General features: G+C 48.7%; 1 protein-coding gene across 7 annotated transcripts in view; it reads right to left on the bottom strand.

Annotated features, from left to right (window-relative positions):
* Nucleotides 1-22,374, bottom strand: part of CASZ1 (castor zinc finger 1) — a 205,378-nt gene that overhangs the window by 105,870 nt on the left and 77,134 nt on the right. For 6 of the 7 annotated variants that reach the window (XM_048518931.1, XM_048518937.1, XM_048518934.1 and 3 more), the window contains exon 1: nt 6,502-6,693. The exons of the other annotated variant lie outside the window; for it this stretch is intronic. In XM_048518931.1, coding sequence (XP_048374888.1) covers nt 6,502-6,550 — 49 coding nt within the window. In that variant the 5' untranslated portion in view covers nt 6,551-6,693. Of the gene's footprint in view, nt 1-6,501; nt 6,694-22,374 lie in introns of those variants that run through there. 7 annotated transcript variants of the gene reach the window in all.

Raw genomic sequence — 22,374 nt, 5'->3', positions numbered from 1 at the left:
GTCTAAAAGGGGGCAATAGAACAATGTCCCCTCTTTCTTTCTCTCATTCTCCCTCTCTTTCTCTCTCTCTCTTTTTTTATTAGCATTTGTGGAATTTATTCCCAAACTCTCCTAATCTTTCGTACACAACCATTTGATTTGCATAACCCAGCCCCCTCTCATAAAAACTGGCTGCTAGTTTAATTAAAAAATGTAAATTTGCTGTCATCTCGGGGCCTGGTGAATTAGGACGACATCGGCATTTTTTATTGCTAAAGACGTCCAAATTGATCCGGTCCACAGCGAACCAGAGGGTGCGTGCGTGTGTGCGTGCACATGCGTGGCTGAACAGGATTGTGACCTGTGGGTCCTAACCAAGGAAAATCAAATTTGCCATTCCCTCCTTTTCTGATTCCCTAATTGGCAGCCAGGGTGCAGATGGTCCCTGTGACCACATACTGATAAGGTGGGTGTCCACTTTAATGATGTCACCTTTTGGAGCAGACAACTTGTCTGGTGCATTGAGATGACAGCACTTCCTTTTCTCTTCACTTACATTTGCCTCTGAAGGAAGATGGGGTCAGCGTGGTTCACACTTGAGTTCCCAGAACAGAACCTTGGTAAAAAAAAGTTTCATTCTGTTGAGAGAGAGAGAGAGATGGGCAGAATGGAGTGCTGCCAAGTGCATGGAGCTCTTTCAGAGCCCAGGGATAAAACAGGAAGGAAGATTCTGGCCATTTTCCCTCTCTTCCTAGTGGGGAGCCCTCAGAAAAAGATGACCCCTCCTTGAAAATACATGGCGCCTGGATCACCAGAGAAGAGCTCAACAGGACACAGGTCTCCTGACCTGAAGCAGAACTTTTCAGGGTGAGAGGAGTTTCACCCGGCCTCAGACATTCACAACCTGCTTTCCACGTTTCAGAGAGAAGTAATATTGATCCACGCTCCCACTGGACCATTTGTGCCACAGCTTACAGACATGGCAGTGGCAGACAGGTGGGTAGAAGGATGCTGGCAGACAAAAGCGTGAGACTCTCCATTTTTAAAAAGCCCTCTAAATTGTCAGTATGGACACACCAGTCCAGAAACGAACAGAGAAGGATCTTGGGTAATATGCAGGCTTCCTGGGCTTCACATCCTCCAATACCACCTCTTCTGGTAACAGGTTCCAGGGTAGTCAGAAAGTACAGGACACAGCAACAATTGATGCAACAAATAAGCCCTGAGCCCAGTCAGTGCCTGGAAAGGAAACCTACGTAGCGTTGGGTTAGATCTGGGGACACCCCAGTTTGAATCCTTGCTCACCAGTGGGCAACCTTGGGTCAGTCATTCTTTCTCAGCCTAACCTACTTCGCAGGGTTGTTGTGAGGACAAAACGGAGGAGGGGAGAACCATGTATGCTGCTTGGAGCTCCTTAGAGGAGTGGGATTAAAATGTAATAATGAGTAAATAAATAAAGGCACTTTGAGTTCCATGGTAGAGGACAAGCAAGACAGAACTTTAAAAAACTCATCCAGACTACTGCTCTCTTCTGTAGACCAGCTGTGCACCAAATGCAAACAAGATAGGCTATGAGGAGGATTATTCTGGGTAACAGCCTTCTGAGAGAAGCAGAGTTTCTGGAAGGTTACAGTGCTGGTCTGCAGTGGAAAAGCTAGATTTGAGTCCAGTTGCACCTTAGAGACCAAGAAGAAGAAGAAGAATTGGATTTATATCCCCCCTTTCTCTCCTATAGGAGACTCAAAGGGGCTTACAAACTCCTTGCCCTTCCCCCCCTCACAACAAACACCCTGTGAGGTAGGTGGGGCTGAGAGAGCTCCGAAGAACTGTGACTAGCCCAAGGTCACCCAACTGGCATGTGTGGGAGTGCACAGGCTAATCTGCATTTCCCAGATAAGCCTCCACAGCTCAGGCGGCAGAGTGGGGAATCAAACCCGGTTCTTCCAGATTAGAGTACACCTGCTCTTAACCACTATGCCACTGCTGCTCCCAGAAAGGACTTCCAGAAGCTTATACCCCTTGTTGGTCTCTCAGATGCTTCTAGACTCAAAATGAAATAGGAATGCCTCTCCACTTTTGGATTGCTAAAGTCTAGCCATGGGCTTTATCCAGATGAAAGCTTTTTGGCTGGACTAAAATATTCAGTGGGTAGAATAAGGCAAGAAAGGTAATACTCTTTAGCCCTGTGCTTGAATTCAAAGAAATCCACATGCCCAAAATGGATTTCTTTTGCCCTGACTTTTCCCCACAGAAGTGGAAGAGAAGCAGAACCATTTCAGGAAACCTTTCTTGCCTTAAAGAAAAGGGATCCGAATAAAAGTTATAATAGCTTATAACTAATGCTACCCTGTGTAATTTAGTGCTTATAGGCATCTTCAGATTTCCCTCTTTTAATCCTGTGCTAAGGAACTTTAAAAAATTAGTGTAACAGTCTGAAACTGATATCTTTGGATTTTGGAAAAAAAGAAATTCACGGTAGTCCATGTCACCGGAACAATTCACCCGTTCCTTGTGTGACTTTATTTGTGCCTTTGCTAAGAAAACAGCAGAATTCAACTCCTGCAAAGCGTCCCTGATCACATGATCTGGAGGAGATTCTGATATCCCATGAGCAAGTAACTATTTCAAGCCAACTTTGGACCTCCTGTATGCAACCCGCCTGCTCAGTGGCTGAGCTGCGGCATGTTCCACAACTATTTACAGTTTGGTGTTTGAACCTATGACGCTGACTTCTACGGAAGGAGACCGGACTGTCTCCTTTGACTGACAGCAACTTTCCAAAAGATTGTACAAAGGTCTTCCCAACACCCGCTTCTCAAAATCCTTGAACTAGAAATGCCAGGGGGAACCTTCCACACTGTGACTGAACCAGTAATCCTTTCCTCAAGTGACAACCCCTAAGAGACCAAATGTTATCCACAGAAAGGCTTCAATTGTGCTAGGAAGAAAAAAGATGGTTTCCTATGGAAAAGCTACCAAGAAAGAGAAAGGAGAAGCAGGACAGTTCAACACTCTCAAGGTGACCCAAATCCTGCCTTGGCAAAAGGTGGGTCCTGAGTCCTACAAAATTTAAGAAAAATTATTTATTTAATTTACATAATTTATTCTTGCTTCCCCTAACCTTGGGGTGAGGCAATAAATTTAGGGCCCTGAAGCACACACACACACACACCCCAGAGATTCTGCAGACCACACTGCAGGCTTCTGAGATACCACCAAGAGTTGCCCAGACTTCCATGCCTGTTATGATAGCCATAAAGACGAGAAACTCATCGTCTTCTCGATGGCACTTTGGCACCCAATACACAAAGAATCATGGAATGAAGAAGGAACTTCAGCAGTCTCCATGGGAAAGACAGAAGAGATGCTGCTTGCCTAGTATGTCACTCCTGGAAGTGGTGGAATGGATTTTATCTGGCCTCTGTTTACATGACTTACTAAAGATAGGTGCACGACACCCTGCATTACAGCACTTGTATCATCGACAGAGAAGAAGACTACCTTGCCTCTTCAAGACAGAGAAAACGTGATGCTTCTTGTGCAGAAAAAGCAAAGATCAGTCACATATAAGTGTGCCTGAATTATTTCCACAGCAGTACTGATGCCTCCAACTGTCAAGATGATGCTTGCACAAGGAAGCCAACAAATTCGACATTAAGCAATCCTGACTATCTATGAGCCCTACATGCAACCAGGACACTGCAAGGTAAACACTTCTGACTTGCCTTCTCTCACCTGGCACCTTTTCAGGTATGGCTCAAAGGGTATTGAGAGAACTTGTGTCACAATGACTCAAGGAGATCGGCAGGTCCTGACGAGAGATAAGCGTTCCGATTGAGCGAGGCCATTGGCCCCAGAACACAACTGACGGGTTCACCCACACGGAGACTGTAACGCTGACTTAAACACAATTCTCAGGTGCTCATTTTCATGGCTTAGCCAATGCCCCAGACTTCCCTGCATGAGTAGAGATGATCCAAGTTGCCTGAACATGCACAGAGGAGGCCCTCACGTGTGTGGCGGCTCAGCTGGTGGAAGAACAAACAAACTTCCGGCCTTTCCTAGCTCAGAACTAAATGCCAAAGGATGACGGCGGCAGCCAAGGGACAGCAAAGGAATTTTGCTGACCCCATTCCCCAAGAGAGAGTTTATTGGGGAGAAAAGTATAGCTCCCACCAGGAGAGGGAGCTGCTTTCCCAAAGTGGGGTTGTAGTGAAATGGAGAGACTTTAGGAACAGACCCACTGGGGGAAATGGTTAGCATTGTTTTGAACAGGAATAATTAACTTTTCCCAATAATGCTTCAGAATAGAAAGTCTTTTTCTCCTTTTAAATTAAAACTTCCAGCCTTCTACAGGAAAACAGAACACAGCCACATCCCTAACAAATACATGTCAAGCCTACGCATCTAAAGCCCTTGACCTAATAAAGAACAAAAACACACCCAAGACCGGATCGTTCCAGAACCAACATTTCAGAAGAAAGCACATCAAACCCTTCCTGAGGCTTTTAATTCCAGGCAGAATAAACCAATAATTTTTAAAACCCTAAATAAACCCCCCCCACAAAACTTTCATTCTTTTAAAGATCAAAATAACAGGTGCAAAGTTGAGGCCAGTCAATCATCAACTATTTTATTACAGCCACAGAGAGGGTTTCGAACATGCCAGATTTCCAGTGGGGGCCAAGTTGCCCCACAGACAACAACTGTTACTTGTTTGTGAGGGTGAACATTCATTGTGACGAGAAACTTATTAAGATCACACTTCGACTCCCCTTTTCCTGGCACGTACATTTAAAAAGGGGGGCAAACATTTTTTTTTCAGCATATGTCAATGCTCAGCCAGGAAGCAGGAAGTGGTAGCTCTTCTAGATTAATTAACACAGTGTGAAAAGGTGAAATTTTGTAATATGGAGGCAGAAATCCAGTCCTAGGAGTGTGTGTGATGGGGTGTTTCTTCTTTAGTTGCTAGCTCTAAAATTCCAGGAAAAGGCAATGAAATTCAAGCTCCTTCCTTTGAGCTTACAAATGCCCCTGAAATCCCAAAAAGAAACCCAAACAAAAGTCCCAATAACCCTTATGTGGACTCTAAATCACTACTCCACCGATCTTGGGCTGTGAATACATAGGCCTAAATTACCCTGCCCGACGTGGTCTGTTGGCAGGCCACAGACCCCCCCCCCCCTCAACTCCAGACCAGACCTCTAGGCCTTGGCGTGGGAACCTTAGCTAGAAACAACCCCCTCTCCCTCCAAGCTCTCCTGTGGCCTCTGATGCCCCCCCTGCCCCATACACAAAAGCAAAGAGACGAGGTGGAGTCTGAATGGGGACCCCCCCCCCCAACAATGGATCTCACAAGGAAAGGACGAAAACAATCCCAACCCACATTACAGCCAAGGTGCAAGAAAAGACTCATTAAATGTAATGAGCAGCCTCCTCATCCGTCACCAGCTTGTCCCAAATAAATTAAAATTCCTTTTCATTTAGACAGCGCGCCGGGAACCTGACAGGCAACCTTTATGCATAGGATGTAGTGGAAGTTTCATGGAAAGAAGGCAGCACCATTAAGGGAGGGAAGAGGGGAAAAGGGCCATTTGAAGGTCGTTCAAAACATCTCGCATTTTAAGGAAAGACAAACGCGCAAGCGATCAAAACCCCTCTGCAAACTTCCTCCTTTTCTTGTCTGCTGGTACCCCCCCCCCCCCCCCCCCCCGCTTTGTGGGGCCAGCGCTCACCCTGGCCAGGTGAAGAGAGCCCCAATGTGAGCTCAACCCCTCAGGCCCCTCTTCAGCCCTTTTTCATTTGCCCCAAAAGCACAGAGCTGGGGGTGAAGGAGGCGGCCAGGCAAGACAGCCACTTCACTTGACTTGACTTCCGCAGAACCACCAAAAGAAAAGTGAAACCGGATTCGGCTGTCACCTAGCGCCACACCTGACCCCCCCTCCCCCAGTCCCTGCCTGCCAGCCAGCCCCCTCCCAGCCATCCGGTGACAACACTGCTGGACTCTCTGGGGAAGCCCTTCGGGAAGGGACCAAGAGCCGGCAGCGTCCCCCTCCTCTTCTGCTTCTCCAAGTGCCAAGCCGTCCATCGCAGATGTCAAACTAGCTGCCCCCCCCTCCCCCGCACGCACCCCTTGGCAAACTTCTCTCCCAGACCCCCGCCACGCAAAGCCTGGGAAGTTTCTCGGGGAAAGAGCGGCAGGGAGCTTTGTTGGGGCGCGGGGGGGGGGGGGGGGGGTGGCTTCGCCACTTTCTTGTGTGTCTTTTTTCACGGAAAGGCGGAAAACCTGCCGGCCTCGGAGCCGGAGTGAAACCCGAAGCGGGTCAGCTGCGCCTGCTGGTTTGATTCAACTAAAAGAGAAACTATTTATAGGCGAGGCGGCCGGAGCGCGGCCGGGGGAGGAGAGACCCAGCCCCAAAGCCCGGGCGAGCCGCGGACTCTTCCTGCCCCGCTCTCTCGGGGTGGTTGCAAAGTAGACCCCGCACGACAGGCGGCAGGAGGGGAGGCGGGCGCGGGACTCACCATAGTCGGAGAGGCGGCAGCCGAATTCGCCCCGGTAGTCAACTTTCATGCTCGTCCTCGCCGCGGCCCCGCGGGCTCCCCGACCGGCCGGCAAGTTGCTTGGGCGGCCCGCCCGCCCGCTGGCATCACCACCGCCGCCGCCACCGCCAGCACCACCTCCCCGGCCCGGCCCGGCCCGACCTCCCCGGCGAGCGGCGGGCGCAAGTGGGCGCCCGGCCAGTTCAGTGGCGGAGAGCGCCCGGGGGGCGCGGCCTGCTGTCAAAAGGCGGCGTGATTGGCAGCCCGCCCGGCCCCCTGGCCACGCCCCCTCCCTGCCGGCCTCCCCTCCGACCGGCGGCGGCAGCGGGGCAAGGAAGAGGGGCGAGCGGGCGGCACGGACCGCGGCAAGACGACCGGGCGCCGGGAAGGAGCCCCCCCCCCCCGCACTCACTTGCCCGACCGGGGGAGGGGGCTGCTCTTGGCTCTTTGGGGAGCAGCGGCGGCGGCAGGACTCGCCACGTCCCCCCCCCCGCGGCCACAAAGATATTAAAGGGGGGGGGGGGCTGCGAAGCCAACGGGGCTGGAGAAGAAGCGGCGCGGGAGGGGCGCTCTTACGGCCCCCCACAAACTCTTCGGGCCGCTTCGCAGCCCGGACAGCCAACGCGCCCCTGCCGCCGCCGAGCCAGCGAGCAGGCAGGCAGGCAAGCAGGCCGGGGAGGGGGGGAGGCGCAAAAGTTAACGAGGGGAGGGAGGGGGCATTTCCCCCCCACCCTTGCCGACGGCGGCGACCGCCGCACAGCCACGGGCGCGCTTGAGTCGAGTTTGAGCCACTTCGGCGGCGCGTCCTGCTTTGCCTCTCCTCCCTCTGGCGCCTGCAGAGGTGCCCCCAATCGCCCCCTCCTGCCTGCCCCGGGGGTCCCCCACCCCGCAGGGCCCACAGGCAGCCAGGCTCCCTCACCCCCGCCCCCTCCTGCACAGCCGGAGCACAGAGCAGCCTCTGCGCCCCCCCCCCCCAGCAAGAAGGCTCCCCCCCCCACTCCATCTCCCATCATTATAACCCCCAGGAAGGCGGCTGCTGCCAGTCCCGAAAGCGGCAAGCCCAGAGGCCCCTGACGGCCAAGGGCCACGGAAAAAGAGATTTGGGAAACTAACAGGTGGATCAGCCCGTTGGGGACCTGCAGATTCCTGAAGCGGAGAGTAGGGGGGGCTGTTTGTGTAGGGGGGAGAGGGTTCCTTCCTTCCGATCCTCCTCCCAACTTCGCAGGAGCCCAAAGCTTGTCAGCCTTATGAACAAGTTTGCACCTGTTGCCAGCCCACCACGTTTTTACTAGCCAGCCCAAACCTATTTATGCCCTCAGAGGAAAAGAAAAACCCAACTACTGCAGTTTCCCTTGTTAAAAGCCTGGAGGGAGGTCCTCGCTTGGCCCAGGCAACCAGCTGCTTGGCTAGCTGAAAACCTGGTGGGGCTAGCTCTGATTTCTCATACAGCAAAACTTTTAGGACAGCAGTATTGCAATTCTCTGCTCTCCTTCCAACCATGACCAAAACTTTCATCCCTTTTGGGGCAAATTTCACCCCTCTAGAACAGTTCTCCTCCACTCCCTCGTCTTCCCTTCTCCCGGCCATCTACACCTGGCATCCATAGGAAGTTCTGCTCCTTCCTCCAGTTGTTTACAAGCCAGCTGTGTTGCAACAGCCCTGCTGCATTAAGTCCTAATCTCCTGCCTTCTGCTATCTTATTTTCCTGACATCTTCAGTTCTTGTAGCTGCTGGGTCTGTTTCAATCTTCCTCATGACAGGAGGTATCTCAGTTGTCACTAAAGACCTCATTTTATCCTCGGGCACTTTAGCGCCTTATTCTGAAAGGCGGAACTCATTTAAGGCGGCGGCTTCCTCACTGGGGCTGTGGGGCAGGTGCGGCATCTGTTTGGCAGGGAGAAGGCCCCACATACGATCCCTGGAATCTCTAATTAGAAGGATCAAGCAGTAGGTAGCCCCAGATCCTGGAGAGTTGCTGCCAGTTAGAGAAGACCCGATGGAGTCAGAAGAAAAGAAGAGTTTGGATTTATACCCCCCTCCCCTTTCTCTCCTGTAAGGAGACTCAAAGGGGCTTACAAACTACTTTCCCTTCCCTCCCTCCCCCACCCACAACAAACACCCTGTGAGGTGGGTGGGGCTGAGAGAGCTCTGAAGAACTGTGACTAGCCCAAGGTCACCCAGCTGGCATGTGTCGGAGTGCACAAGCTAATCTGGTTCACCAGATAAGCCTCCAACAGCTCAAGCGGCAGTGCAGGGAATCAAACCCGGTTCCCCAGATTAGAGTGCACCTGCTCTTAACCATTACACCACAGTTAGTTGCAAGGCAGACCTTCCTAAGTGGTTGGTCCTTGAGGAAGATCAGAGATGGTGGAGATCCTTTTGAGCGACATCCTGCCGCATTCACGACCCGCCGTCCCCTGCAGTGTGTGGGGCTGCCACCAACCCTGTCAGGCCGCTCTCCACAGGTACCCATGGGGAGGAATGGAGAGGTTCACTGCTCTTTAATGCCTCAGGTATTGCAGCACAAGGTGGCTGTGGAGGCGACTCATATCACAGACTGTGTCATGTGCAGTCTCTGTCCTTTCCTCACTAAAAGCATGCTTGACTCTTCCTTCCCTCTTTCTCAGCATTACAATGTTGATCTGTACTGGGCCGGGGGCTGCAACTGTTTGCAGTTTTTTGCACATCAGGAGACCAAGTCAGGAATCACACAGGTAGGCTGGACCTTCAACAGAATCCTCTGCTCTGCAGCATATAAGGTTCTTTGTTAAACACAGAGCGGTCCAAAGACAGAACAATTTGAAAATCCATGACTTCAGGTATGCACTGTAGGGGAAATGCAAAACTAACTTTCCATGCCTAATCCCTTGCTCACTAGCAAAACTGAGGGAAAATTGGTTGTTGTGGGCTTTCCGGGCTGACGGAAAATTCCTTCCCATCCTGCAATAAAGTCCCTGTCCTGAGAAACATCCACATTTTATTGGGGGCAAGTAGGCAATCTGGCAAGGCAACTTGTCCGCCATGATTAAGAAACAAAAGTCTAACAACACGTGGACTTGGGATATGCCCAGATCTGGTTTAAACAAAGGTGGCATCTCCCCAAAGGTTTGGCTTCAGATTCAAATCAGAGTAAACAAGAGAACTGAGTCTTGGCACACGGATGGACCAAGCAAATGCGATTGTTAGCATTTCTTAAGATAAAATTTAAAAGAAGTGTAATCCCATTTGCCAAGCATTTTACACACAATAAGAGGGGGACTTGACTTTCCACCTGCATTCTTTGAGGGAGGTATAAAGGGTGGGGAATGAGTTTTACTTTCTGTTACTAACTTACTGCATACCAGAACGACAAAACCAAATAGCAGGGGGTGGGGGTGGTGATGCGGGTGGAATATTATTTTATTATTTATTTACTTATTTTTTGGATTTGTAGACCACCCCATCCCCAAGGGGCTCTGGGCTGTGCACAACAGAGTCAGCATATATACAATGTATAACAAAAGATCACAATAGTGACCACATAAACAATTGTTACATTTACTAAAATCCATTAAAATCCATTAAAACAGCGGTCAAAACAATAATAACAGGTGTCCCATAACCCAGTTCATTAAAAGCCTCCCCAAAAAGAGGGAACGGCCGGACTCCACCCTAGGAGGGTAACGAAGATGTAAACAAAGATAGAATAGTAAAAATAAGTGAGTAAAGGGGGGCGCCCTACTCAGCGACTGGACACTCCAAAGGCCCGGAGGAACAACTCAGTCAGTTTGCAGGCCCTGCAAAAATGCACCCATCCTTTTCCCTTGCACCCGAGTTCACAGATTATCCTGAAAGCAATGCCAGTTCATTTTGTCAGAGAGCACTGAGTCCACACATTCACGGATCTTGACCACATCATTCCTCACTGTTACTTTTTCTCTGGTTGCACAGCTGAAGGGAGCCAAATTTTTTATGAGGACTTAACAATAGAATAAAAGAGGCGTAATACCGCAATACAATCTTTCCTCTGCTATGAGCCCAGTGTGCAAATCAGACAGACACAAAAAGAGCCACCGAGTCCAATCTCCCAGCACATGTTAGGACGATGCACCAATAGGCCACTTTAGACAATTCAGACCAGTTAACTAAAATGACAGAGACTAGATGGTGTGCAAGACACCTGCACTTGCAAAGATGGCTCAAGTGAATAAACCAAGGCATGCATTGAACGGGAAGCAAAACATTACATCTGTAAGAGAATCCCTGGTCAGCTTGATATTCAAGGGAAGGAGGATTCCTTCCAGACCTCCAAGTGGTGAAATCCCAGCTTTACTTGTGGAAGTCTCGGAAAACATTTAATAAGGATGAAAATCCTGCTTGAAACTGATTTGGAGGCAGGGCCTGAAATCCTCCTTCTTTTGCCTCAGCAGCAGGAACGGAATAATTTTTTTTGCTAAGAGCGGCGAGTGCCAAAACTCCGTGATTTATCTAAACGTAAGTGGTGAAATTGGCACAGCAGAAATGCTCATGTTGCTGTTGGTTTCAATTTTGATACATTTTGTGCTGTTGAGGCATTTTAAGCAAATGTTTTACTTGAGGGAAAGGGCGTGACGTGTCTTTTAAGACATTAAAATAAAACAAATCTCCATTTTGCAGGTAGGGGAAAACAGTGGCGACTCAGGCTTGAATTTCTCTCAGTTGACGTGATCCGGAAGTCAAAACTCCGAATGCCTGGCTTCAGTTTGTACTTCTGCAGAACTCCCTGATTCTGATCGCTAAGGAATCCCCTCAAGGTCTTTGGCAGATTATTCTTTTCTGCAGTTGGGAAACTAGCTGCCCCATTTCTCTTTCAACCCCCACCCCTCCCCCCTCCCGTGAGGAGAGCCCCGCCTTCACAGAGTCCACCCAGTCAAGTATAGGATGTTTAAAGTAACCTCCCCCATCACATACACTCTCAATCTGCACAAAATACCTATTTAATCAGGTAAACAACTGTCCATGGAGCTCTTTGAAAGAAAAGGCGTTTAGGTCTTGGCTTCATCTAACAATACCCCGCAACCCTCCCTTGCATTCTTTCCTTCATTTATAAAATAATAAGAATAGCAACAATTTTTTGAACACTGTGCACACCCAGGAGAAAATGAGCAGAGGAGTGTTGAAAACTTTGGCGTAGAAGCCATACAAGCACATACTCATTATTGCTGTTATTCTCCCACCTTCGCCTCCCGTGCTGTCGAAGGAAAAACAGTCTAGATTTATGCTGGGGGGCTGGAAAGCTGGGCCTATATGTTTAATTAACAGTTGTGGATTGTGACAAGGCCACATAAAACTCCATAAAAATTCAGTGCAAGATGTGCCGCTCTGCTCTGGATCTGCCTTAGCTCATGTGTGGAAAAAAAATCGAAAGGACACTTATTCCCCAATGCGGATAAAGTTCAGCTTCACACAGCCTTCTTCGTTTCAAATTCCCCACCCTATGACATACACACATGCCCCTACCTTATTCCTATCGTGCCCGTTTAATTACAGGCTGCAAAATTGGGGACCACAACTCTGCTCAGTTCTGTTACAGCACCTAGCACAGATATATGGGTATCAAAGGGCTGTCCCTCTCTCTGCCCACCTGTCTCTGTCTAGCAGGTCCAACTGGAGGATGGACATTGCCAAGGGCCAGTGTAACTGGAGGACGAACCAGGATGATTATGCAATACTCAAGAATATGGATAATCATGGGGAAAGGGAGCTCTCCCAAGATGAGAAGGGGCTCAGCTGCTTTCCATGCAGGGAGACAACCCCTAGCTGCTCTGGGTAAAGGGTCTCAGGCAACAGACCCACGATTCCTCGCTCCAAACGGCCTTCTCCAGCGCCAAACCTTCTGTAAATCACATTTTTCTTAAAAATCCAATATGCCACCTCATTCCTAGGATTCCAAGCAAGTTGCGAAACGAATGAAACAAGCTGTCAAAAAACTACCCAGGAAAACCCCAACACACCCTCACACACACCCAGGAAAAGGAGTAAATCCCCCCCGAAGTCCAGATGAGCTGTTAAAAGGATCTAGGTCATCTTCTGCAGAGTTGCTTGGAGGTTCTTCCACAGGTTGCAAAACACAAGACCCGCTACTGGGAAGGAAAGCAACTCAGGCGCGAGGTCAAGGGAGTGGAGGAGCCATTAGTGGAACAGTTAGATTTCAGCCTGACCCCGCCTGCACCTCGACACATCTCCTCACCATTTATCAGAACTGGCTTTCTGTTGGGTTTTTTTTTTCAGACTTGAAACCACATCTCTGATTATTGATTTGCTTCATCTACACACAGCTTTTCTCCTCAATGGAGATCCAAAGTGGCTCACAACATTCACCCCTTCTCCACTTTATCCTCAAAACAACCCTGCGCAGTAGGCTAGGCTGAGAACGTATGGCAGGTCCAAGGTCTCCCAGCAAACTTCCAAGAAGAAATGGAGATTTGAATCTGGGCTCCTGAGAACCTAATCCAGCCCTCCAACTACTACGCATGCTGGCATTCCTTATTGAGGAAGGTCCACAAATCTGGCTAGCAGGAGTCTCTCCCTTCCTCTTTCTGTCTTGATCTGGAAATCCATTAGGCAAATAGAGTCACTCTTTTCTAGCTTTTTTTTTCCGTACTTTGTATTTTAGGCCAAAGAATGCAGTAAGGCCCTCGGGGAGGTAAAGCCTGGGCGTTGGGAGTAGCAGGTAAACTGCACTCTCTTTTCCTCCAATTCCTCCTCTTTCCCTTCTTGATTTGGTTTCAATTGCTTCATTGGCATGACACGGCAGATGAATATTGCTAAAGCATGGAGCACGAAGTATCTGTATACAGGGCAGGGCCCCCTGGAGCAACCTGGCAGGCAAGATTGCAGATTCTTCGCTCACAGCACCTACCAGGCCTTTCCTACAATCACATTCAATCACTTCCTTCCCTCATTTTCCTAGATTTTACGACCCTTGTTAAAGGCATCCTCCTCCTTCTCCTCATATGACTCGACGCCATCTCTCCCAGCAGACCAACAGAAAATCTGGGAAGCCCTTTTGCTCTCGCCTGTAGTATGACAGAGACCCTTTGCTCAACACTCCGTGTGAAACCGGAAGGTGTCTGCATCCACCCAAATGCCATTGGGGTGTAGTGGCTGGCACGTCAGATGAGGACTGGAGCTATCTGGGCTCAAATCCCTGGCACCGCTCACAAACTCCCAGCCTAAGGACGCTTCTGAGGATCAAACAGAAAGGAGGGGACCATGGACTGCCCCTTGGAAGAAGTGTGGGATAAAAGCAGAATTCAGAAATGAGAGGAAGTGATGGAGAGGGAAATATGAAGACAGAGGCCTCAGTTGGGAGAGCCCACCCGACTCCTTCGCCTCTGGATAACGGCCCCTTTTGCACATGCCAAATAATGCACTTTCAATCCACTTTCAATGCACTTTGCAGCTGAATTTTACTATGCGGAATAGCAAAATCCACTTGCAATCCATTGTGAAAGTGGATTGAAAGTGCATTATTCTGCATGTGCGGAAGGGACCAACAAAAGGGGCAGAAAACCCCTCCTTGGTCCCAGGGCTCCTGTCAATTAAGGCCCAGCTTCATTACCTGCCTTGTTACTCCACCACCCCCCCTCATCAGAAATACGGGTGCTCAGACTTGTGCTTTTCCATGCGCTTCCATTTTACAATGTTTCTGGATACAACGCTTTGCATTTTGCTGAGTGGTTTTTTGCCCTCTGAGATCTCTGAACAGGATGTCAGGAACTGAACCCCAGGAATACAAATTCTAGCACCGATCTCCAAGCCCCTCCCCAAAGCAAAAGGGCTGACTTAAGATGCTTCAACATTGGGAAAAGGAGCAAGAGAGGAATGAACTACAGGACTCCAATGAGACGGGCTGCCAAAGGAGAGATTCTTTATGGGCCAGCTACCTTGCAACAAAAGGCGAAGGAACAGGAGCAATGCGTGTCTCCAGGCAAAGGAACGTTAGAGCAAACTATTTTCAAGCCTGTGGAAAGACTCTCCCTTGGGTCTATCCAAATCGGGATGGAAATGATGGCCTGAAAAGTGTTAACGTGTGCATATGTAAAGCAGGTTGCACAAGGAAAGGGATCTGGGTGTGCGCTTTTGAGCAAATGGTACTAACAGTCGGCAAAGAGCACATGTAAGATGGCACCTCTCAGACACTTGGGTGATGTATATACAGGGAAGCTCAGGTCAGGTACTTGATGCTGAGAATTAGTTATGCTGAGAAAGAGACCGAGGCTAGTCCTAAACAAGGCTAGTTCTAAGATCACTTACTTCAATGAACGTAGAAGAGGGTAGCTCTGCTTAGCACTGCATAGTCAGTGAGCTTCATAGACATGTATGAAGTGGATCCCAGGCCTAATGGGTCCTGCTGCAACATTCTAAAACAGGGGGCCCCTCACCTGTAACTGACATTCACCCAATGGTAACCTGTGACATTTCACGTGGCAACTGCACAGGCACAGGTCGGTGGGAATTGTGCATGCATCATTCCCAGGTGAGACTGCACATGAGCCACTATACTACACTGGCTCCCATAGTATTATGAAAGAAGGAGGAAAAAACCTGTCTCTCTAGGACAGTGGTGGTGAACCTTTGGCACTCCAGATGTTATGGACAACAATTCCCATCAGCCCCTGCCAGCATGGCCATTGGCCATGCTGGCAGGGGCTGATGGGAATTGTAGTCCATAACATCTGGAGTGTCGAAGGTTCGCCACCACTGCTCTAGGATACATCTAGAAGGGCAACTAGCCTCCAATTTAATGTCCAAGGAGCTGTCCAACCCAGGACCTGACATCTGCAAAAAGGGCCCTCCCTAGGCAACCAGACTTGACCAAAGTTCTTTGCCCTTTCTACTGCTGCCCCCCCTCCCCCACTCTTATGGATTCTGCCCCTTGCAGGAGTTGAGAGTGAATCCATCCTTGAGTGTTCACTGGACTAATTTAACACCTACCAGTTCCAGAGGGGCTCTGCTATAGACTGCAGGGTTGCTAAGTTAGCACTGCCGTTAGGCCAATCACTTATGTTTTTGTGTGTGTGTGTGATTTTTCATTTTGTGTCATTCGGTTTTAAATTGTATTGTGAAGATATGATCAAAAAGCTGTTTAGAAGTACAGTAAACCAACCAACCAAGATATCTATGACAACTGCATCATGTGCTTCTCCAAAGGTGTTCTGAATGGTGTTTTGTCTCCAGTTGTGGTCAGAGATAATCATCTGCCCAAGGAGCTGTATAGCTGAGCACACTAACTTTTGTGGGGTTATGCGTCCTCATTAGCCTGTGGCAAGCCACACCCACACTCCTCAGGAGTTTATTTCTAAAAGCAGAAAGAGGGGCTGAAGTCTCTTGGAGGTTCTGCCCCCCCCCCCCCCACCCTTTGCCTTCAGAACTGTGAAATCTGGACAAGGCTGCTCCAGTAACTTGTATTCTTCACATCACGTTTTCCCTAATGAACTCATTCAAAGAAGGTATCAAAAATGGTTACCAATAATAACTTTAAAATACCCACATTCAGAAAACTGCCTGACCAAAATCAGGTTACTCAGTGCGGGAAGGAGAAGGCATTCTGCACATGCCCAGGAGAATTCGGAAGATGCCATTCTTTACTGCTCAGATGTGCTTATGGCGAAATCACTCCCAAGATATATTGCAAACAACACGAGATGAATGAACTCGGGCAAACAACATGTGTGAACGGCAGCGGGATGTGGAAAAACCAGAGAGGTAAGGGCAGCCCCAGAGATCCTGCCGAGGGTCTGGGGAGAGGAAGGCGGCAGGAGGAGGATGCAGGGAGAGAAGTGTGAGGCAGACGCAGCGATTGCATTACTGAAGGAGCCTGGCCTGGCACTGCCGCGCAATCGTCTTCGTAATCCTGTTAGCCAGCAATCTCCATTCCGAAAGAGCTTCATTTCTTTGTGAATATTTGTAAACTAGATATCTAATGGAAAATTATAGGAAAATTATAGTGAAATTCATGACGAAGAAATCCGATTAGCCCTAATTCAATTATGCCATCTTAGCCCACACTGCACATTTCCCATTTTTTTCCCATAAATACCAATGCCAGGGGTCCGGGTAATCAAATAAAATTGAAAATCATCTTCCCATTAAATTCAATTAGGTGCAATTTCTAAAGCCTATCAGAGATTTTAATTACTAAATTATAAAATTCTCCAATGCTAAATTGAAACAAAAAAATGACACATCCTTATGTTTCAAATGAAAAAGGGGGGTTATCAGAAAAAACCTTGAAAAATACCCTTCCCAGTCTCCATGGGATAGGTGAACAAAAGAGGTGATAGAGCACTGGGCACGAAAAGGCAGCCCCTCCCCTTTCCTCTGTGAAACGATGAACAGCAGCTTCTGAAATGGGCCATCCCTTCTCAACATGATGATTGCTTAAAGCAGGGGTGGCCAACCTATGGTGCTCCAGATGTTCATGGACTACAATTCCCATCAGCCCCTGCCAGCATGGCCAATTCCTGCTTCCCCCACAGCACAGAGGCTGCTGGTCAGAGGAGGGACGCCTGAGCCTGCTTGCAAATGCCATAGACCAGGATCTGTCCAGGGAAGCTCTCTCGCTCTGCCTCAGCTCCAGCCACTTGCCACTTTTCTAGCTGGACCTCCTCAAGACAGGGCAGACGCAACCCAGCACTCAGAGAGACAAGCAGAAATCTCACCTTGCTATCCTGAGTTTCAAAGTCAGCGAGAAGCCACTCTGCTAACGGGGAGATTGCTCCACTGCTAGCAAACTGCCTCTGGAGTGATGCTACTGTACCTCAAACATTTCTCTGCACCATCTGTTTATTGCAGGACATGTCTGGGGACATATTCCCTCGTGGCCTCTTCTTAATTTGAAGAGGGGTCCCGGGCTGGGAATCTAGGTTTTGCCTAGTGCCTCACTGGAGAAGCACTATCTTTCTCACTACAGTATTTACTCAAACGTTAAGACTGGGATTTTTCCCCCCAGGTATGTCGTCAAAAATGGAAAGGGTCATGTTTCCTTTGCATACAAGTTAAAGCTATGCCCAATAATAACTTTGTGTGTGAATAGCATTTTGGGGGAGAAGCAAGGTGGCATGGTGTAGCCTGATCTCATGAGATCTCAGAAGCTAAGTGGTTTCTGAGAGGCTACCACGGAAGACTGCAGAAGAAGGAAATATCAGGCCACCTCTGCTGATCACGTGCCTCAAAAGCCCTTTGCTAAGGTCACCATAAGAAGGTTGCGACTGTAACATTTTCAGGGGTTGTCTTACATTCAGGGTCACCGTCCCTTTGAGTAAACCTGGCTGGACAACTAGTAGTTGTCTCTCTCTTCCTCGGTGTTTCTACTGTAACTGACACCTAAAACAGCTTCCAGGTGGTGCCCTTAGGCCAGACCGGCTTAAATTCAGTAGAAGAGCATCAAGCTTTTTTTCAGGCCATCCTACATTGTGACAAACCCTGTCTCTGCTAAGCTGGCTGCTTCTAATAGAAGTCCTACTCGGAAGTAAATTTACTCATAAGAAGGCTGCTCTCCTTGTGGGTAATTGGTGTGAGTAGGTGTCCCTGCTTGCATCCTGAACTGTCCTTCAACTCAAGTTTGTTCCCTGTTTTTTTTTCCAGCTTGGCTGAACTTCTGTGTGAGCACTGCAAATGTGCAAAGAACAACAACATGGGAAATGAAAGATAAGCAGGACAGTTCTAGATGCCTCTTCTAAGAGTAACAGTAGCCTCAAACAGGAAGCCAGAAAGAAAAGGAGGAGACACCAGCTGTTACGGCACCTGGAACCACCGCTGCTGGTTTGGTATGACACTTGCTGTGCTGCTGATGGTTTTTTTAACATAATTTTTTTTTACAAAGCATAACAACATAGCAACAAAGAATAGAAAAAAGAACAGAAGAAAGAGAGAAAAAGTGAAAGTAAAAATCGAGAGACTGGAGGAATGAAAAAGCGGACGGCAGCTTCTAAGCACCAAATGACTGACACACACGTTCCTGATCCTGGGTTGTGTCAGGGCTGGTGGGTCAAAAAAAAAAAGAAGAGACCCAAATCAGTTCACCTGTCGAACTGAAGGTTTCCCAAAGTTGCTGGAGAGCCTAGGACCAGGCTCTGCCTGCCCTAATGCCAGCAACTGGCCAGCAATCACTCCTTTCAGTAATGGGTGGCAGAGCTCCCGAAGACTCACCTGTTCAAAAAACCATCTTCCCTCAGAACCACCCCCTGTACCACTGAAGATGATCAAGCAAGTCCATCTGGACCAGCAATGATCGTCATAGTATTCATGGGCAACATAAACACCATCAACACATCTGCTCATCTGGAGCCAACTAGGGCCAAAATAAATAAGTGTTCACCCCCCTCAAGCCTACCCAGGACACTTTTCTAAAGCAAGGGCCCAGCAATGTACCTAGGTTGCCGTCTCACCCTGGAATGCTACGCTGGCACCATGGAATTCTTAAGAGTCTTGCCACACAGTCATCCTAATCCTTTATGGAAAAGACAAAAAAAAAATCTACCACTCAAAAACCAGTGGGGCGAGGAGATTGCCAGCCCTTTTCTGCCATCCCCAAAGGAAAAAAAAAAGATGGCATTTCTTCCTTCTCCCCAGCGAACGTACCCTGTTTCCCCAAATATAAGACATCCCCAGAAAATAAGACGTAGTAGAGGTTTTGCTGAAGTGCGAAATATAAGGCATCCCCCGAAAGTAAGACGTAGCAAAGTTTTTGTTTGGAAGCATGCCTGACGAACAGAACACAGAAAAATAAGACTCCTATCCAGAAAAGGACCACTGTGAAGCCCTCTTACAAGCCATCAACAGCAAAGACACAGTCCCCTAAAGACCCTCCTTCCTTCTGAGGTCATGAACACAGCCCAAGTTATGCTGTTTTCTTGCTTGGCCGCATAATGCCAAAGGTGGGGGGAAAAACTGGAGTTGCCACCTCTGATGTGAAGAACTCCCAAGGGCCTCTACTCTTACGTTGCTGCAGCAGCACTATGACTAGGAAATAATTCCCCAGTTCCTGAAACTGACGAACTTGGGCATATTTTTTTTTTTGCTTTAGTTTCGAGGCAGTCGTTGGGCATAGAATCCTGCTTGCTGTGCCACTCTGGCAGAGCTGATACCAAGCTTCATTTGCCAGGCGCCCTGGAGTTGCCAGTCTGGGGAGTCGCCCACAAACAAAACAAAAAAGTTAATTATCTAGGCCTTTTTCTTTAATAAATAAGAGAAACTGGCTGAGCCGGATTCTTGGCTGAGCTCCGGCTCCCCCTTTATCGCCCATCAGTTTCTGTGACACATTATTCAAAGGATGAAAGTTTTGCAATTTGCAGGATTGTTACCAAATCCTTTTCTGATTCCCACTTTTCCTCCTCTTCTCCTTTGCAATGCCAGGGAAGGGATAAATTAATAAATAAAACGAGTCAGAAAAAAGCACAGAGCTAGAAGATGAGAGAACAAGGCAGGTTCCTGGTTGGTTGGCTGGCCGGCGCTCCCGCCTCTGCTGTGGCACAAGGCCCAGCAATGCACAGCAGATTGGCACAAGGCCCAGCAATGTACCTAGGTTGCCGTCTCACCCTGGAATGCTACGCTGGCACCATGGAATTCTTAAGAGTCTTGCCACACAGTCATCCTAATCCTTTATGGAAAAGACAAAAAAAAATCTACCACTCAAAAACCAGTGGGGCGAGGAGATTGCCAGCCCTTTTCTGCCATCCCCAAAGGAAAAAAAAAAGATGGCATTTCTTCCTTCTCCCCAGCGAACGTACCCTGTTTCCCCAAATATAAGACATCCCCAGAAAATAAGACGTAGTAGAGGTTTTGCTGAAGTGCGAAATATAAGGCATCCCCCGAAAGTAAGACGTAGCAAAGTTTTTGTTTGGAAGCATGCCTGACGAACAGAACACAGAAAAATAAGACATCCCCTGAAAATAAGACATAGCGCATCTTGGGGAGCAAAAAATTAATACAAGACACTGTCTTATTTTTGGGGAAACACGGTAGCATTGTCTCCTTGCTGTGTCAATACCAAGTGATGGAAAGTTATTTCAGAAGTAACCAAAATCCATTCAGTGGAATTATCACCAGAAATGGTTGTGTTGAAATGCCTGAGGATTCTTGCTGCTACCAGCAAAGCAATCGCATCCACACCACTTAAGGTTGTTTTTCTGTGGATCTGGTTGAAGTGCACCTTTGGTTTGGACCAATCAGCATCTCACAGTGTCTGTGAGCTCTACGGACAGCATTTGGGAAAGGAACTCAGAGCCCCCCCCCTTGCCCTGCTCTTTGAAAGTGCTCCCATTGCCGACACGCACAGGACAGCATTCACCCCAAGAGAAAATAAGCAAAACAACAACCCAGCTCCATCTCTAGGAATTTCAGGAAAGTCTGCAAATTAGACTCGAGCCTGACACTTAAAGCCTCTTGTGGGCGGTGTGCTTTTTTGAATCAATCCAATCTTGCAGGAAAAACAGTGTCTGCCACCAGGTAGGAAACTACCTGGGAAACTGACCTAACCATAAGTGGCCGCTCAGTTCATGCGCTTTGACAAAACAAAACTCTCGTGCCCTACTTCATACATGGAGGCATTTTACTTTCCCCCCTACAAGATTAAATCTGTGTAGGTGTAATACCCTGTTTCCCCCGAATATAAGACATCCCCTGAAAATAAGACATAGGCCCTTTCCCCACTTTCCTTAAACCCCGCGCTACTTTCCTCAAGTAGCGCGGGGTCCAGCTGCCTTCCCCACTTCAGGGGCGGCGAGAACGCAGGCGCCCCGACGCTGCCTCTCTCCCGCCCCCTTGACGCGCGGAATTCCTGGCGCCTTTTGAAATGGCGCCTTTTGACGACCCCGCACAGAGCGCGGGGTCGTGGGGAAGCCAGGGCGCGCGCCAGGAATTGCGCGCGCCGGGAATTGCCCGCAGCAACCCTCGGGCAAAAGTGAGTGGGGAAAGGGCCATAGTTGAGGTTTTGCTGAAGTGCGAAATATAAGGCATCCCCCGAAAGTAAGACGTAGCAAAGTTTGTGTTTGGAAGCATGTCCGACGAACAGAACACAGAAAAATAAGACATCCCCTGAAAATAAGACATAGCGCATCTTTGGGAGCAAAAATTAATATAAGACACTGTCTCATTTTCAGGGAAACACGGTATCTGCAGCCGGTTGCTTTGTTTGTTTATTACATTTCCACAATTGACGTTCTTGGAAACATTTGGCAAAAGGAAGGGGAACCGAGGGGAAAGGAGGGTCCGGAGATACTTCTAAGCTGTTATGCAGCACTATGAAGACTAGTCACAGGCTGCTGCTTCTTTTTTGAGGTTTTCAGGATGCTCAGATCTGTACCAGACTGCTGGCACATGCGCTGCCCAGCTCACCCAGTCCTTAGCAGATGCTGATGTCCCCATGCCCTGCACTTGGCTTCCTCTGGAGCTTCAGTGCTGCTATTTCCCACTCCACACTCTGCCTGTCTAGAGAACTCTCGTATTTTCAGTGCTCACCAGACCATGAATTCACCTTCATACCAGTTACTGGGTTATTTAGCTTTTCCTGACACCAATAAGTTTCTACTGGCAAGTCTGCCAGTCAAATTGTCCTCTGTCTCTGTCTCTCTCCCCACCCCCTCTCAAACAAACACACACACACACACACACACACACACACACACACACACACACACACACACACACACACACACACACACACACACACACACAGAAATAAGCTCACATACAGAACTGTTGTACATGCATGCACAGAAATACCCACACCCTCCAGAACACCACGGGTATGAATGAATGGCAAAATTGAGTAGAGGACATTTCATATTGGCTGCTGTCGAAGACCCCCCAAACCTGAGGTGTCTGCTGGGG

Source organism: Sphaerodactylus townsendi, linkage group LG16 (assembly GCF_021028975.2).
Source record: "Sphaerodactylus townsendi isolate TG3544 linkage group LG16, MPM_Stown_v2.3, whole genome shotgun sequence".
NCBI lineage: Eukaryota > Metazoa > Chordata > Lepidosauria > Squamata > Sphaerodactylidae > Sphaerodactylus > Sphaerodactylus townsendi.
The sequence above is the reverse complement of the archived record's forward strand: the minus strand, read 5'-3'. Positions and strand labels throughout refer to the sequence as shown.